The sequence below is a fragment of the Thalia democratica genome, chromosome 9, assembly GCF_965202585.1.
Source record: "Thalia democratica chromosome 9, ktThaDemo2.hap1.1, whole genome shotgun sequence".
In the NCBI taxonomy this organism is placed as follows: domain Eukaryota; kingdom Metazoa; phylum Chordata; class Thaliacea; order Salpida; family Salpidae; genus Thalia; species Thalia democratica.
Genome location: NC_139173.1, coordinates 9,478,337 through 9,496,042, shown reverse-complemented (window position 1 = coordinate 9,496,042; position 17,706 = coordinate 9,478,337). Strand labels below are relative to the sequence as shown.

The 17,706-nt window shown below is 25.3% G+C and overlaps 1 protein-coding gene across 1 annotated transcript; it reads right to left on the bottom strand.

Moving 5' to 3' along the window:
• Positions 1-277: 277 nt before the first annotated feature.
• On the bottom strand, positions 278-8,862 carry LOC145844164 (lupus La protein homolog B-like). Its single transcript, XM_082951532.1, has 6 exons — positions 8,730-8,862; positions 3,198-3,453; positions 1,982-2,204; positions 1,605-1,686; positions 1,190-1,340; positions 278-848 (listed from the first exon to the last, which is right to left on the bottom strand). The coding sequence occupies exons 1-6, from the start codon at positions 8,823-8,825 to the stop codon at positions 589-591; spliced, it is 1,068 nt and encodes a 355-aa protein (XP_082807658.1). The 5' UTR covers positions 8,826-8,862; the 3' UTR covers positions 278-588.
• Positions 8,863-17,706: the final 8,844 nt, after the last annotated feature.

Here is a 17,706-nt window from a genome sequence, read left to right as displayed (position 1 = left end):
AAATAAAACATTTTTAAGAAGAACAAAGTTTAACTGAACATATACAAAATTTGAATTGCTACATATTGTATAAAATGTAAAAAGTATTAGAAGCTTTCTGTTATTAAAATCTTACCCAAAATACTTTGTTTTTCTATTTATAACAATTTTATAAACTCACAAAAAAAGATTACCTACTTAACAAAACACACAAAACTTTGCAGTTATTTTTTAATTTAAGTTATTAATTTTACAAATTATAAAACACTCTACAATTGATATTTTTCATATAGAAGAGCTAGGTATATTAAATTTATTATTAGACAATGTAAAGAATTTTTTTAGAAAATAAAACCTTAAATTGAACTGCTTAACACAAAAAGATACATTAAGCCTTTTTAAGCTTGTATAATTCTAACAATCAAAAAACAAATAAGAATTTACTAAGATAAAAGAAACTAAACTTAATAAAGAATTTAAAAAGTATAAAAATTAATAAATAAAAGTTCAAAACTGTCAGTTTTAAACAACCAATTTTAGGTAAATGTTTTTCAAACCCAAGCATTTGTTATGAGTATCTAATAACCTAAATGAATGAAATAAATTAGTTCAAAACTTTTTGTGTTTTTTGTTATTGAAATTGCCATCACCGCCACCATTCTTCCGCTTCTTGATTTTGCTTTGAAACTTTGGTGCGAACCTGGCTTTGAAATTGTTGTGGAGTTCCTTCAGGGTGGGAACCTGCTCATCCAACGCCATCGTGATCTTCACCTTATTCGAATCCTTCAGAGCGAGTTCGTCACCGAAGTTCGACTGCATGATTTCAACCGCTTTCTCAGCTAAATCCTTTGTCAACATAGCAATCCATCCTATTATTTATGGCAATTTATTGCATATATTTGCTTGAAATCGAGCTCAACAACTTTTTAGATTGAGCTATTTATTCGTTCATTTTAAAAACAACTATATATTTATCAATTTAGCAAAAGAAATCTAGCTTTTTTTATAAGTTTGAATTCCTATTATAATTTTTAGAAGTAGAAGATTTGTAAAAAATTATTTTTTTTAAGTGATTTTTGTCTTTCAATTAAAAATATTGTCAGATAGTCTTATAAAAACTATAGAGAAAATAATTAAAAAAATATTTTTGGAAGCTTTTTTTAATAAAAAAACTTTGAGGGGTGTCCACTATGTACTACAAACATCTTACCAGTAGAAGTATCTTGTATTCTGCTGAAAGCTTTGAACTTGGGGGCTTCAATAACTTGAAAGAGGGCTTTCATGTCATTGTGGTTGATACTTTCGTCATCTATTCCGGTCAAGTACAAATATGCGGTCGTGTCAACAACTTCTTCTGGCACCTAGTGTTAGAATAATATTGTAAGCCACAGTCAATTAAGTTTTGTTAGGTACAAGAAACTTTTATTAAAATGTTGAAAATTTAATGTATGTGTATTTAAGTATAGAACTATCCTACTAAAAATAAAATAGCTTTTATATCTAATATTTAGCAAGACTATTAAATTTTTTAATGTGATTTTTTTTAACTAACTGTATTTAAACACAGCTTGTTATATTTTTACTTAAATAATCAACTTTGTCTACAAATCACAACAAGTACCAACTTCAGTTGTTTCAACTTTGTTCACTTTCTTATTCTTTTTTTCTTTTTTCTTTTTTCTAGCTAAGCTTTTTTGATTTCTGACTCTGAAATTATTTAAAAGTTAAAACCTTAGCTTTATTTTATCGAAATACTCACACTGTATACATATAGGTTTAATTAAATAATTATTTATATTTTTTTATTAAATTAACAAAAAAATAATAATGTACATGAACTTGTTCTAATTAATGTTTTTAATAAACTTATATATAGAACTAAATTAAATACGTCAAGTTAAAAAGATTATTTCAAAAAGTATTGATTTGTTGAATTACTCTTAAATAATTTTTTACAATAATGTTTTATTTTTTTTTCTAAAAACAAAAAACTTTTTCAAACTTGCAATAATCAGTCTTAGAAACTCTATTCAGTTGTCTGTCCTTGTATGTGACCATGGGTGTACTGAGAAATTTGTCCGCGGCTTCTCTCTCCTTGTAAGTGACGAAACCTGATCCCTTGTGCAGCTCTCCCTTGTGTACGTCTTGAAATCTGTTGAGTTTCAACCCGTCTACTGGCCCGTACTCTTCTAAAAATGAAGTTATCTCTTCAATTGTTTCCGTACCTTGAAAAAACAATTGAGTTTATTGTACTTAAATTCATATTTTTTTTAATTACTATGTTAAAGTTTTAGTTTAGGTTCTGAATTTTTTTATATCCTTATCTGGCCGGGTCCTATTTTAAAACTAACATCTGGATCAGGATTGGGCTGGATCCTAATGTAATAGACCCAGTAGATGACCAAAATTACTTTATTTGTTTCAGCTCTTTCAAGATTTTATATTCAAGTTTAATACTATATTGCTTAAAAAATTCTATAGCAGTGGTCTTCACAGGGCGCTCAAAATTTATTTTGGGGTGCATAAGAATTCTAGAGTGCATGAAACTCTAATTGAAACTCACTTTAGTATTCCAGAGTTGATTATAAAAAGCAAAAAAAGTCTTAGGCATTTTAGGGGAGTTTTCAAACTTGTACTTATTTGAGCCTGGGTTGCACATAGTTTTTATACTATTCTAGTTTAGGGTGCATTCTGTTCCCCACGAAAATAAAACTTTGTAGTGGCAAAGTTTGTGTGTAAAGGTTAACTTTGCAGTAAAAACTTTTTCAGCTCGACTAATCATATAAGAAAACAACACAAAAAATTAAATTCCTAGTTACTATCAAAATTGAGCTAACATAGAAAATGCTAAACATTATTCTGTCTAGAAATTTAAAAAAAGTTCATTATGTAATTTAAAATATTGAATGTTTATTGTTAGTTAGGGATTTGGTTCTGCATACCTCAACTATTTACATAAAATGAAGATATACTTTCATTCAAATTCAATCAAGATAAAAAAAATTAAGACAATTCAAATTATACTTTAAATTGTAGCTTGTAAATTTAGAGAAATCAATTTTTTTTTATATTACAAAATAAGAAAAAGACAATCCGTAATAAGAAATAATTGAATAATATTAAGTTAAAATTAAATCATTATTTATAAACAAAAAATAAAATAAAAAACACTTATTCTATTTAAACTTAAAACTTAAATTTAACTCAAACTGACATACCTGGAAAGCCACTGACCATGACAGTTCTTAACTTCTGGTCAAGTTGATACTCTTCATTGTTTTCAGGCAGTGGTTTGCTCGGACTCCTTCTCACTTTCATTTCTTCCAAATCAACCTCAAGAAGGTCGGCATCAACTGAATGCTGGTTCAGGGCTTGAAGCAAGTTTTCTGGTTTTTGGTGGCACATTTTGCCAAGTTGCTTGAAATTAAGCATGGTTGCAAATGTAAACCAGCCATTATTAGCTGCTGCATGGTCCTGTTTGTATAGTTTGCTTTTTTCATATAGTAATTTTAAACGTAAAACTACATGTTTATAAGAAAGCAATAAAATTTATTTATTAAAAAAAACTCATATGTTACAGTTCAGTACTTTTTATATTATGCATCTATCTGTTCAGTGCACAGTGTATTTTGAAGAATAAAAAATCACCATTTAGTTCAGGGTTTTGAAGAATCATTTTTATTAACATCCCTTGGCAGAAATTTAAAAACAACTATAGCCATTTAATAGATGTCGCCCCAGTTAAATACCCATTTTCTTTTCAATTCTGTTACTAATGCCCTAGGATAGCTAAAACCACCCCTAAAGGAATGGTATTTCCCACTTTAGGAAACCCTGAACTAGTCGTACACAGATACTTTACAACAACAAATTGCCATCAATATTAATTACAGATTTTAGAATGTGTCTAATTACAGATTTCAATTTGAAGAATATGAAACAATTTAGTAAATGAACATAATAAAAATATTATATATTACAAAGTCAAGTAGTTCTAAATAGATATGAGTAAAATTTTTGGTATCAAAAACGAATAATCATAAATAAATAAATATAAACAAATTAATGATATATTCCACTTAACAAAAAATAAGGTCTTCTTTAAATTTTTCAGGTTAAAAATTACTAGTAAGATTGTGTTTTGAATATTAGACTTTTTTAATTTTCAAAAATAAGTACTTTTTTGAAGTTTTATTTCTAATAAATTTTTATCATTTGTTGTTAAAGTATAAAAATTGCCTAAAGAATAATTTATGAAAACTTGAAAAATCTGGCTTAATGAAAAAAAAAATTGTATTTTTCACATCTATAAAAAATCATATATAATATTTGCACTGTAAGTTTTTAAACATAACTATTATATTGTAAAGCTTAAATGAAACTCTGATTGAAAACCCGATTACCTCTTTGAGAAGATACCCTGATATTTAAATACAGAGCAATTAAATTAAATAAATTTTATAAAAGCAGAAAAATCAGAACAGTTTTTTTTTTAATGTGTTGACTTTAAGACATAGGGGAGTAAACCACTTTTTTTACAGTTTGATATTATTTTATTGAGTTTTAATTGAGCTAAAAATTGCTTTTGAGATACAGCCTGTTTAAATTGGAGACTACAATAGGTTGCTTACGGGAGGTGCAAACTAAAAACACAAAAAAAGACTATTTCACTAAAAATCTATCTCCTCTTTAGTTTGAAATAATTACCTTAAACTTTCAATTACCTAAAACTTGAAGAAGATTGAATGAAAAATGAAGAAAGAGATAGATTTTTAGTGAAATGGTCTTTTTTTGTGTTTTAGTTTGTGCCTTTCAAAAGGAACCTATTGAGGTCACCAACTTTGATTGCTCATATCTCAAAAATTTTTTGAATTTTTTCAAGCCGTAAAAATGTCTGATAGCTCAGATAAAACTTTATAAAATAAAACCAACTTGTAAAAATCAAGGTGAACCCCCCCCCCCTATACCCTTAAATAAAAATTAAAATAGTTATGCTAGATTTAGCTTAGTTTAAAAATAAACAATGATTTAAATATCAATGGATAAGTACTTTTTTAGCTTTTAAATTATTACTAATGATTTCAATTAATATTAACTACTTAATTAAACTTTGTTAAACTATCTAATGTAAAAAATTAATTTAACATACAAACAAAACTTAAAATATAACTTTTACGTTATCATAGACATAAAAAAATATTATTTTTTGGTATAGAGTGTATAAAAATCTGAATTCTTCTATGTATACTACTAACATAAATCAATAAAAATTTAAGGTTATATATTAAAACAGATTCCTGCGTTCTTTTCAGCATGTTGTTATATCCTTGAAAATTGTTTTAATTTTACATATAAAGTTCTTATTCTTGTATATTCATAACAAACTGATCATGTCATCTAATGTATTAACTTCAGGGTTAACCTTAGTGGTTTGATTCTATGGAAGGATTGTTTCATACATTTAAAGCTTATCTTTATCTTAAATCACTAACAGTATGACTATAGACTATAGATATAAAATGCTATCACACTTTTTGTTTACAGAAAGCTATGAAGGATATATTTCTTATGTTTAATAAAACTAGCAACAAGACAGATAGTTTTATCAAAAATTCAAAATGAACACTGTAAAATTAACTAAAACAAAAAAGTAGACCATAAGTTTGCTGTAAAATATCAAAATATTTATCCTAAACCAGCTAAAACTAATTTAAAACCTAAAAAACTAGCTTGAGTTTCTCAAAAAAAAACACAATTTTACCTGAAATTTCAAAATATCAAAAAAATAAAACAGGCTTGATAACTTTTAGGTTTTCAAACTAGCCTGAGTTAGTTTGAGTGTGGCAACCATAATGTGTCTTACTTACTGGATATTTGATTTTTTTTTTTCACAAATAAAACTTGCCATTCTAATTGAAAAGTTATATTGTTTCATCTTCCAATCATAAAAGACCTGCTATCAGTCAAAGTTGGGTTATAGCAGTTTTCAAAACTTTTTCATGTACAACATATAGAACACTAAAAACAAAGACAAACACAGTGATGAAACAAAATGATAAATAAATCAATAATATACATGATTCATTCTGGTTTCATTATCTACTTTTATCTTTCCTTAAATCTTTTGTAGATAAAAGATTACCATTTGTCCTGGTAGTATTTTTAGCAAGCTTATCAGTGCCAACATTTCAGTTCTTTAATTGTGCTTGCAGACCTAGTAAAAAATATTATGGACTACAATAGATGTGTCTGCAAACTACCACCTTGTACACAGAGAATTTGAGAATTGCTGGTCAGCCATCCCCAGAACAAACCAGCAAAGTTTGCGAGTGGTAAAGTACGTAGTGATCTTAACTTTTCTTTGTTGATGATCTTTCTTAAACCCCTAATACTAAGGATAAAATAGAGGTATTATAGGAGAAAGTGTTTATTTGTTCAATAGCAGAGTACTGCTTATACAGAAACAATATATATTATACTTTCAGCAAATACTTAGCTCTTGGTTATTCTTAAAATTAATTTTGCCTTAATTCAGGCAAATGTGCCTGAAACTAGTTAGAAAATTTCTTTTGGCATTCAATAATCAGGATGGCAATTATGTTTTAACAAAATGCTTAAAGGTTTTTTTATAGACTTTTTAAAGAACTAATTTTGGTTTAAAACTAACTTAAGTCAGAAGATGCTTTCAAAAGTGCAAATAACAGAAAAGATACTGTAATGCTACTTAAAATATGTTTTATATTTAAAAATTCACTGAATAAAAAAAAACAATGTTAGTTAATATATATTATCCAAATTATATTTTTTCTAATATAAAAATTTTTTAAACTCCATACTTTTAGATGACTTTTGTACCAAACTCTAGTACCAAACGCAAACAATATCAAATTCCTGATATTTTCTGGCCAATATTTTTTTATTCAGAATATTCCAGGTATAATGGCTACTAAATAATGCTTTTGAAGCAGTACTTGAGCAAAAGTATGTTTTTTCAAGTTTTTTTTTCTTGCTTTTAATCTTGATCAATGGTAGAATACATTTTCCTGAGCAAGAACTTTAGTTTTTTATGGTAAGGTCAAAATCTGATTATGATACCAAAATATACTTAATTATAGGTTATGTAATATGACCAAAACCAAGTATATTAAATTTTAGCATTTAGTTATTTTCTTTTTTTTTTGTTTAGTCAAAATGAAAATATAATAAAATTATATAGTAATATAATTTAAATAACACTTTTCATTGAAATTATGTTAATTTGGAAGAAAAAGTTTAGTGTAACTTGAAACATATTTTTAAGCAAAATATTTGCATTTGACAACTCTTTTAATTTAAACTTAAAATTATTATTCTTATAGTCATTACAAAATTATGACATTTACTTTATTAATGTTTTATTAACATCACTATTACAATATTGGTACTTTGTTTAATTTCAAGTACATTGTAATTCATGACTAACATCATTTTATTGATTAAATTTGTTGTATGATACAACTATTCAGGGTTGCTTCACACTCAGAAGAGTCATAATTTAAGTTTTTAAAAATCTCAGGATAATTTGGAATATTAAAAAAAAATTATTTCAGGCTGACTCAGGATAGTTTTGTTTGTTATAAAAAAATTAAGGATACTTTAGTTTTGAAAAAGTCTAGAATAGTTTGAATTCAGGTAAGTTTTGTTATAGATTTTGAATGAGATTTAGTTTTAATAATTTGTTATTTTATAACCAATTTTGTTGAAGAACTTGATTTTTATCAATTTTAAAAAGTTAAAATGTTTTTTAAGGAAAATTGACTCAGGAAAGTTTAAGGTTACTCAGAATCAGAACTGCTTAATTTTTTTTTTTTGAACTTTTTTTTTCAAGTTTACTAAAATTCTTCCAGGTTTTAAAAAAATAAGGTTTTCTGTCCATTTCAAGTAAAAATTAAATTTAAGGTAAAACTGTTATAAATAGTAAAAAAACACTGAAAATATATTGTTAAGCTACTTTAAATGTTTATTTTTATGAAAAAAAATTATTATAGTTTCTTTTAATATATACAATTTTTGAGTTTCATCAACATTTCATCACTTTATATGTAAAAATTTTCATAAGTTCCAGTTTTTAGTGGTTTCTGTTCAAAATTCAGGGTGTTTACATTTTTTTTTTTGAAACTGAAAAAATTCCAGGTTTTTTTGCTAAATTATCAAATTCCAGGTATTTTGCAACCCTGTTATAACAGTTTTTGGTCACTCAAAGAGTGGCAACCTTGTTTACTATTACCATTCAGTTTTATCCAAACAACTTTTTATTCCAAACAACTTTTATTAGTTTAAATTACACTCTAACAGGATTTAACTATTTTGACCGTTTATAATTGATTATTGATAGTATTCTTAAAACAAGTTTTAGGTTAGAAAGATAACTTTTTACATACAGTTTAAAGGTTACAGCTGATAAAGATTATTAGTGAAGACCACATGATCAGTTTTAAGAAAACATATAACAACTACTCTAAGTGTCCAAAAAAATGTCAAAGTTAAATAAAAATGTTAAGTAGACTGAGTGCAGGAGTATATTTCAATTAAATGCATTTATAATTAAGATTTTAGTAAATAAAATCTTAATGAATAAATGACATGATCAGTATATTAGAATAAGAACTCAATACAGTGCTTTAAAATATGCACATACAAAATGCATAAGAAATAAAGTTTGTTAGCTAAAAAGATTTTACTATAAATCTTAATAAGTATACTATTTAAACCTTCATAAATGTATCTTTAACCATATTAAAATCACTGAAATAATATTCAAGCTGCTTGACAATTTTTTTAAAGTCCAGTTGCATTTCAGTACTCATAATTTATTTTATTTTATAACACCAAATTATTTAAAACTCTCTGTTTATAAAATTACTTATTTTATTAACACTATTAACTTTTTAAAGTAATTGTGGAAATTATTTTTGTTTTCATTTTTTACTGTTCAGTATTCATACTGATAAAAAGAAAGTAAAGCTGGGCTTAATTTTTTAAGAAAATTACTCGCAACTCAAGCTGTTGCAAAAAATCTTCATCGGGCCGAGTTTGTTATTGTTTCAGTCTGTAAAAATGCATTTATAAAATAATAAGTTAGGCAATAATAAAGCTCTATCAGTTACAAATAAAAAAATTAAAAGTTTAGTTGTAACTTATAAATAAAAACTTTTGTTTTTATAGATTTAAAGTATTATGTTGTAACCAAAAATTAAATAGTTTGTAATTTTCACTTCTTCATACTTAAAATACTAAATTTTTATTTTTTTAAATGTATTATCTATATTCTACAACCAATTCCGAAGAAATATCAATAGCATTTTTTAACTAACAACAAAACTTTTGTTTGGCAAATTTATTATTTTTATGGTCTCAGTTAAAAACTTTTAAAAGGCAGACTTTCATTGCAGGTCAAATTTAAAAAAAAAAGATATTTTTAAAATCAATGATGACAGTTTTCTACCTTAGTTAAAGATATTTAAACTGTAATAGCTAACTAAATCTAATTAAAAAAAAAAGTTACATAATTAACTTACGTTTAACATAAGTTTTATAAAAAAATAAAGTCTGTTATTGAGCTAGCTACTAGTTAGTTATTAAATACAAACTAAGTAATTAAATTTATTTTATAAACGTTCATAATTCATATATTTAGTTGAAATTTTATTAGCCTTCTTCTACTTAACTTTTAAAATTTAACTTATTAAAGTTACACGAGCTTCTATTACTCTTTAGAAATTACAAAAAAATATTCAACCGGTGATTATAGCAACTTTATTGAAATAACTCAAGTTTTTATTTAAAACGCTTACAATTGCTATGCTAATAAGGTATCGAGTATGACCCACACAATGACAAACTAAGATAAAATATACAAGTGTAACGCAAAAACCATGAAAAATATCTTTAAACTATTTATCTTTTTTTGGTTCAACTTTTGCATGGTCGTTTTTCTTACTGCTTTCACTTGTTTTACCACAAATCCAGCTAAAATTATTACTAAAATAAATAAAGCAAGTATTAATTGCACAAGAGTTATTATAAATTAATTTTAATTATAAAATAAATGGTGTTGAAAACTTTCAAGAATAACTAATAATATCTTTGAAATATAAATTGTTAAATTGTTTTTTAAAAGTAAAGTTATAAGAAGATCCTTTTAAATATTTCAGGTTAAAATTTAGTAAATAAACTCTTTTTTTTGGTAAAAAAAATGAAACATGTCATTCTAAAATTAGTTTGAGAATAAATTATTTCAGCTTTTAAATTTAAAAAAAAACACCTAATCAATTTTTACTTCACGGTTTTATTTGCTTAAAATGTTTATTATATACTTGTCTTTCAACTTTTTTTTGTTTAGTTTGCTTTCTAAAATAAGAAAATTCAAGCTTTAGCAACTTAATTCAAACTATAAACGAAAAACAAGTTTTTTTTTTCTGCTTTTAAAAAGCCTTATTTTAATCTGACTTAAAATCGATAGTTTTTCAGCTTTACCAATAAATAAAAGAAAAACGAGTTTGTTTTCTAAATATTTTTAAACAATCAAGAAAATAATTGTTGATGTGCGAATAGATTTAAAATGATTAGAAAATAAAAACTTACTTTTTTATCACCAAGATGTAAGTGTACAAGCTAATACCGACGTATAAAACCATCATAAAGCCAATGAGAAAAGCTACAACTTTTTCCATAATCGATGGTTCCTTCTTTCCATCTGAATAATAAATATAATTATAAAGAAATAAATATTCCAGTCAATTTTTTAAAGCACAAAAAATAAATACTAATTTCACTTAATTTAACGTTTTTACTTAGTTTATTGTGATAAACGTGTGTAGAACTTTTAATATGTGTTATTAATTTCAAAATAAGTTTCTCTTAGATTAAATTAAATTTAATTACACAAAACAAAAATTATAAACTAAAATCACTGTTTAAAGAAAGCAAAAGCTTTGCATATGTGCTCAATATAACAGCTATTTTCTAATAAAACGTTTATAAGTATAAGTTTTTTAGTTTGTACTTGAAGCTAACTAAAAAATTAAGTGTGTATTATTTGTACAACAACAATGTTCATTTTATGAAAAAAAAACTTTGTAACTAGGATCTGGTGTACGAAAAAACCACTCGCTCACCGAATCATGGACCACTTGAATGAAATTTAAAGTCTTGTCAATAACAGCGCCAACTACAACGCCTGTTGATGGCTTTAAACTGTTTTTAATAAACACAACAAGCTAACTTCCACTCAAATTTTTTAAATAGTTTGACGCAGGGGCGTCGCATAGGTCGGAGCATTGGAGCAACGCTTCACTTTAAAAAGTAAAAATAAACTTGTTATAATATTATAAAATTGTTAAACTTATTATTTTCAACATAAGACTTTGTTTGAAGTTTGAACCCAATGCGTGGTATTTTTAGAACACTCTTCCAACTTAACTAGTTTTAAATTATATCAAATTAAGGTTTATTTTTATATACTTTTAAACATTCCGCTAACCGTAAAAAGTTGCCAATGATTGCCAGTAAATTTAAAACGACACTAACCGATGCTTACACGTAGAACTAACAATAACTATTGATAAATGGTTAGGCTTGTTCACACAACATTGAAATAACTTTGAAAAGCGGCTTGAAGCATTGTTTTACATTTTATAAGTTTTTGTTTTTACTTGTGAAATATTTGATATCATTTAGTATGAACTATGTCTTAATGCTTTAGTTTTTTTTAATACATATTACTTATTTATAACTATCAAAATTATTTTAAAAGGTTAGACTTAGAAACTTTTGAGTTATATTAAACATAACATCGGAAAAGTTCTTGCTGTAAATAGTTTATCCGTTGAAAATACTTATTTCTGTTTCGTTTATATAAAAGAAGTTGATAGAATTTATTAGTTGATATAATTACTAACCCATCACAACATCAATGGACAAGAATGCAAACCAATAACTATTAATTGAAAAAATTACTAGCAAATCACACAATTAGTTGATAAAATTACTATCCAATTACACAATTAATCGACAAAAATATTAATCAATCACAGAATTTATTGACAAACTTACATACAAATCAAGAATCTATTGACAAAATTATTAGCAAATCGGAGAATTTATCGACAAACTTAGTTATAAATCAAGAATCAATTGACAGAATTATTAACCAACAACAGAACTTGTCGACAACTTACTTACAAATTATAGAGTCAATTAACAAAATAACTAACCAACTGCAGAACTTTTTGACAAAAATTACTTACAAATATTATAACAAATGACAAAATTTCTAACCAACTTCAGAACCAGTCTTTTTTTCATTTTTTTCAGCTGAAGATTTTTTGAAGCCACTCCATATCACTATAATAAATTTTATTTTGTGAAGTTTATTTATCTTGAATAGTTTTTTACTTGAAAAATTATCTTTTAGTATTTACTGTTATTGCTATGCGTAGTTTTATCAACTAAGTAAAGTATGTCGGTAATTATGTGTATAGAGTTGAAGATTTAGAACTAATTTTATATTTAGTTTATTATGTGTGTTTAACACAATACAACCATAACTATGGTCTAATTTGTAGAAGCATTAATAATAAAACAAACAGCATTGTTGAAGAACAAAATACTTACTATAAGCGTTGAAAGCCACCCTGTAAAAGTATTAGTTACAGTTTATATTTCTTAATTATACAATTTTTAAATACTTTAAACATACAAAATCGTAACTTTTTGTTTTTACAACTTTAATAATGCAATATATTTGTTTAGTGTTACATGAAACGGATTGAATTACAATAATTTAAATAGTTAGTACTTACATCCAGAGAGCCATTGCAAATTTAATTGAATTTTTCCTTGTGAATTCCATACTTTCATGTAAGAAATACAAACTCTGTAAATTACTCTTTTAAAACACTATACAGTTTTGAATATCTTGTATTAAGACTACCTATTTTTAGAACGTGTTTTACGATGGTAATAAAAACATCTTAACATCATTGTGCTTTTAGAAATTCAAAACAAGCCTAACTAACTACAAAATAACAAAAATATTAATCTAAAAACAAATCAGCATCATAACGATATCCGAATAACTAAAATATAAGTAATCTAACTCGCACTCACAAATTTATAGTACAAAACTGATGAGTTGGAATTGAGTGTAATTTGAAATTTAATTCTGTGGTTTTTTGTTTGTTCTCTATTCATATAATTAAGTATATACAAGCTTAAAAAAAACGTCTAATTAAGTTTAATTGAATAAGTAAGTTTTCTAATATTTATTCGTTTCTAAGACTAATAACGTATCATTAAAAAAAAAAAATTAAACTCATTTTCTCTGATATTTAATTTTGTTCAATTCTAATTTATTTATTCTCATCTTAACATTATAAGTATATAAATTTAGCTTAACTGTTTCAAAAGATATATACAATAAGCACATTTTTAAAGTAAGATCACTTTTAGAATATAAAATAAACGATTGGTATTGATTCTTTTATACATACATATCTTAACTTTCGATAAATTTTGTTTTTTGATTAACCATTACAATGAAAAAATAAAAACTTTATACTTTTGTTTCATAAAATTAAATCGGTTTTAAATTTGACTATTTTAATTTTTAAATACACTAATAAAACCTGCAGAGATAACTTCTTACTTAAACACATTATTATATAATCTTCTTGCAAGGCTAATTACACTACGTACTTGTAAATATAAACTAACTATAAACTAACTTTTCGATAAAAATTAAACGTTACTAGATATAGCCTTAAGTACATTACAATTTTTATTTCTTTTGTTAGGTTTAAAAAGCTTCTGTAATTTGAATTCTTTTGTTAAAATTCTAACAAAAAAACATCACCTATCTTTTACCTTATAAGTATATATGATAACAATATGTTTCTTTAATAACAAAATTTGAACTTGCCTATATTTGGCTGATTCATAACTTATGTTCTATTTTAACAACGTAAATCAAATTATAACAGTTAATCAGAAGATTTTTGACGACAATAAAATAACAATTAAACATTATCATAAAAAAAAGGTCGACTGCTTTTCTTTTCAAAAACAAAATATCAAAATCTGATTTATACTTTTAATTTACCATATAAACTTTAAAGTGTTAGTCACAGAACTTGATAACAAGTTTTTATCGCGTTTACAAAAGTGTCTTGAATTTGCATTTGTTTTAAGTCTACTTAATACTTACCGCTTTCAATTTTTAAGTCGATTACAAAAAATTTATTTACTAAAATAATATTATATTACGTAATAATACACCATTAAATAAGCATTATACAAGAAACAGTAGAAACTAGAATTTCGAAACATGAAACTTAAACAGAAACAAGCGAAAGCTACGCAACTGCCACAAATGTTCGTAGATTAGTAAAGTTAACGGTAATTTATTTTTCTAGTAAATATTTAAGCTATTCAATTTGTACCGCGTAGTGTCATTTTCTACCAGCTTTCAAAAGCAATTTAGTATCTAGTCAGAGCTTATATTCCTGTTACCATAACCAGACATGGTAACAAGCGTCGCAAATTAGATATATAACTATCAAAAAATCCCCGACAGTAGGATTTTTTAATCTCAAGTGTAAGTAAACTTTTAAAAATACTTGTAATAGTTAATTTCTAGTCTTAAAATAGGTTTTCTTATTCTGAAGATATCAAAATTAATTTAAGCTTAAATCTTTTCAGTTTCCTCATATAAAAGTTTGATTAATATTAAGCCACAAATTAATACTATATAGTTATTTCTTTATAAAAATTCAGACTATAATTTACAACTCTCATTTGTGGACAAAGCATGCTTAAAACAACACTCTTTTTGTATACTGTAAATAAGACATTAAAGTATTTATTTAAAATGTTGTCTCTAACTTTTATTGATTAATAAAGATATTAAAACATTTAAGTTTAATTTACCTTGAAGAATTTGTGTATTTAACTTTATAAAAAACTTAAACAAAAAAAAACCATAGTTAATAAATAACAATGTTGAATAAAAGATTAAGTTACATGAGAAAAATATATTACATTTAAAAGTTTTTCTATTCTTTTTTTAAAACTTTAAGCTAAAAATAATTTACTTCATTTTTGTTATTGAAAAAATGTTAAGGTAATATGTAAAAATATTATTATAAACTGTTTTAGTTTTACAATCAATGTGTTAAAATTATTTTGGGACATTGTAAATTGAAAATTATGTAATTTAAAATTATGGTAAGTTTATAACAAAAGTAATAAAGTTTAACTTATGAAATTGTATCCAATGTAAAATATGAGAAAAAAAAAGCTATATTTTTATACTTTAGCTTTCTAGTTACTATAGCAATAAAACAGCTGTAATTAGTGGTTTTTGAATTTTACCATGCCTGACCATAACAATGGATGTCGAATAGCTAGTTTCAGATGTTTTCGGTAACGAAATAGGGAAAATTATTTCAGTATCTGAAAATACTGTTATCATGGTAGGCTTGAACAAACCAAATAGTAGTTATTAGTTCAAATTGTTCTAGCTTTAAACATATATAGTTTTTTTTATCATTCTTGTGAGTAGAAACAGTTTAGCTTTTATTTTGCTTATTTTTTTATTTTATAAAGTTTGAAATAGTTTAGTTAGTTTAAGTAATTTTGATAAGACTTTGTTTTGTTGTTTTCTAGATGATAAATAATAACTTAAAGAGTTATAAATAAACTTAAACAAATGATATTTCAGACGTTTTAATTTGTTTACCAGCTATCTCAATAGTTTATTTTAAGGTTATAGTATTGTTAGTCACACAAAAAAAATCCAGAAAAAGTTTGGTTCAAGGACCTGGTGTACAAAAAACTTTTCGGTTAATGAGTCACACACCAGAACAGTTTAACGTCATTTCCAGGACAAAACACCATTTACTTTTATAATCTAAGATATATGCTTTTGTTTTAACTTATATATCTCTTAATTTTTATCAAAACAAGCTACTATCTAGTTAAAATTTACATGAGAGTTTCAAAACTCCTTATAAATGAATACTCAAATCTGTTCTACCTTGTTTTGTAATCTGATATTGATTCCAAACTCCTGAAAAACTGTGTATAGGTTTTCATAAATTATTAAACTGTTATAATTGTTTTATGAAAAAGAATACACTGTTTAAATACATTTAGTGGTATATTTGTAGAAAAAGCTTTCAAACAGTTTTTTTTTGTTTTATATTCTGCACTTTAAACTTCAGTAACTTCAAACTTAATCATGTGTTTTTTTTTTATTTTTAACTATATTTCAATAGTTTTCCACATTTGTCAGTTAAAATTAAAAGTAAAGTTTACTCTTTTAATTAGAAATTGCTCACTTTGTCAAACATACTTAGTTACATAAGTTCTTATAAGAAATACTCTTTATCTTAGATTTTACCATTTTTGTTATTCTTAAACTACATCTTTACAAGAGTTAGATGACATTGTCAGTATTAATGAAGCTAAACTATCTTGATGAAATGAATAGCACTAGTAAAGACTAAACAGCTATGATTTAAGGCTGGGGTAGACAAAATGCAGCCCGCGGGTCAGATTGGTCAACCAAACAAATAATTTTTGTCTGCTATCTTCTTTTAAGCAATGAAACGGAACAAGTTCTTTTTTTATTTACAAATGATCTTTTTTGTTTGAGAGTAAACTGCTTATCATTTATGCTTTTTTCATTACACATTTGCTTTGATGTAATTAACTATTTTAAAAAATACTACAGATAACGAAGATTTGTTTAGTAAACCTGGCCAATTTTTCATGAAAACAAGATCTAAGAATTCTGTAATCTAACATTAACTACACATGTGCGTTTTTCATTACACATTTGCTTTGATGTAATTAACTATTTTAAAAAATACTACAGATAACGAAGATTTGTTTAGTAAACCTGGCCAATTTTTCATGAAAACAAGATCTAAGAATTCTGTAATCTAACATTAACTACACATGTGCGTTTTTGTTAGCAGCTGCATAAAAGTCTCATTTAAATAAACTGATTTAAACCAAGTCAGGTGTCATGTGAATAGTATTGACGTAAAGTTTAAACAAATAAGTATGCTTTGTTTATTACACCTACAATTTGGCTTTTCATCACACTTATAAACTGGTCGTTTAGATAAATAAATTAGTTGCAAATATGTATTTTAAATTGATCGTTACCAAAATATTTATTATATGTGTGGTGTTAAAAAGCCGAACTAATAATACTCCATATAAAAACACTTTTATCCATATTTTTTGTTTTACTAAATTCTTATACAAGCAATAAACAAAATTTGACTAGCTAGCTTGTGCATGTAAAAAATTCTTTATACAAAGTATCAGTTGAGCTAGCTACATTCGTAACGTCGATTAAAAAAGACGATTTAAAATCCTCAAGCCTGCACTACAAGACCTCTTTGTTAGATTGATAAGTTTGTGCTTCCTTTCTCGAGAGACACATTTTTATCTGGCAGGCAAAACTCTTGGTGACCTTCCCTTACAATAACCCTTTAAATCACTTGTAATTTTATATCAGGGATTCTTTGAGGTTGTTAACTTCGATGATGTTCATAAACTTAACATGGGTTCAAGTCAGTACTTTGATCAGTACTGCTGATCACTTTGTCAGAAAAGTATGCCAATGATTCATTTTTAATCAGCACTGGACCACTGTTCATTTTTCAGACCTTA

Coding starts and splice junctions, on each gene's coding strand:
- LOC145844164 (XM_082951532.1), bottom strand. CDS start 8,825: ATGAGTACTGAAATGCAACTGGACTTTAAAAAAATTGTCAAGCAGCTT. Junction 3,454..8,729: donor TTAAAGATACATTTATGAAG/GTTTAAATAGTA, acceptor CTATACAAACAG/GACCATGCAGCAGCTAATAA. Junction 1,687..1,981: donor TCTAAGACTGATTATTGCAA/GTTTGAAAAAGT, acceptor AAATAATTTCAG/AGTCAGAAATCAAAAAAGCT.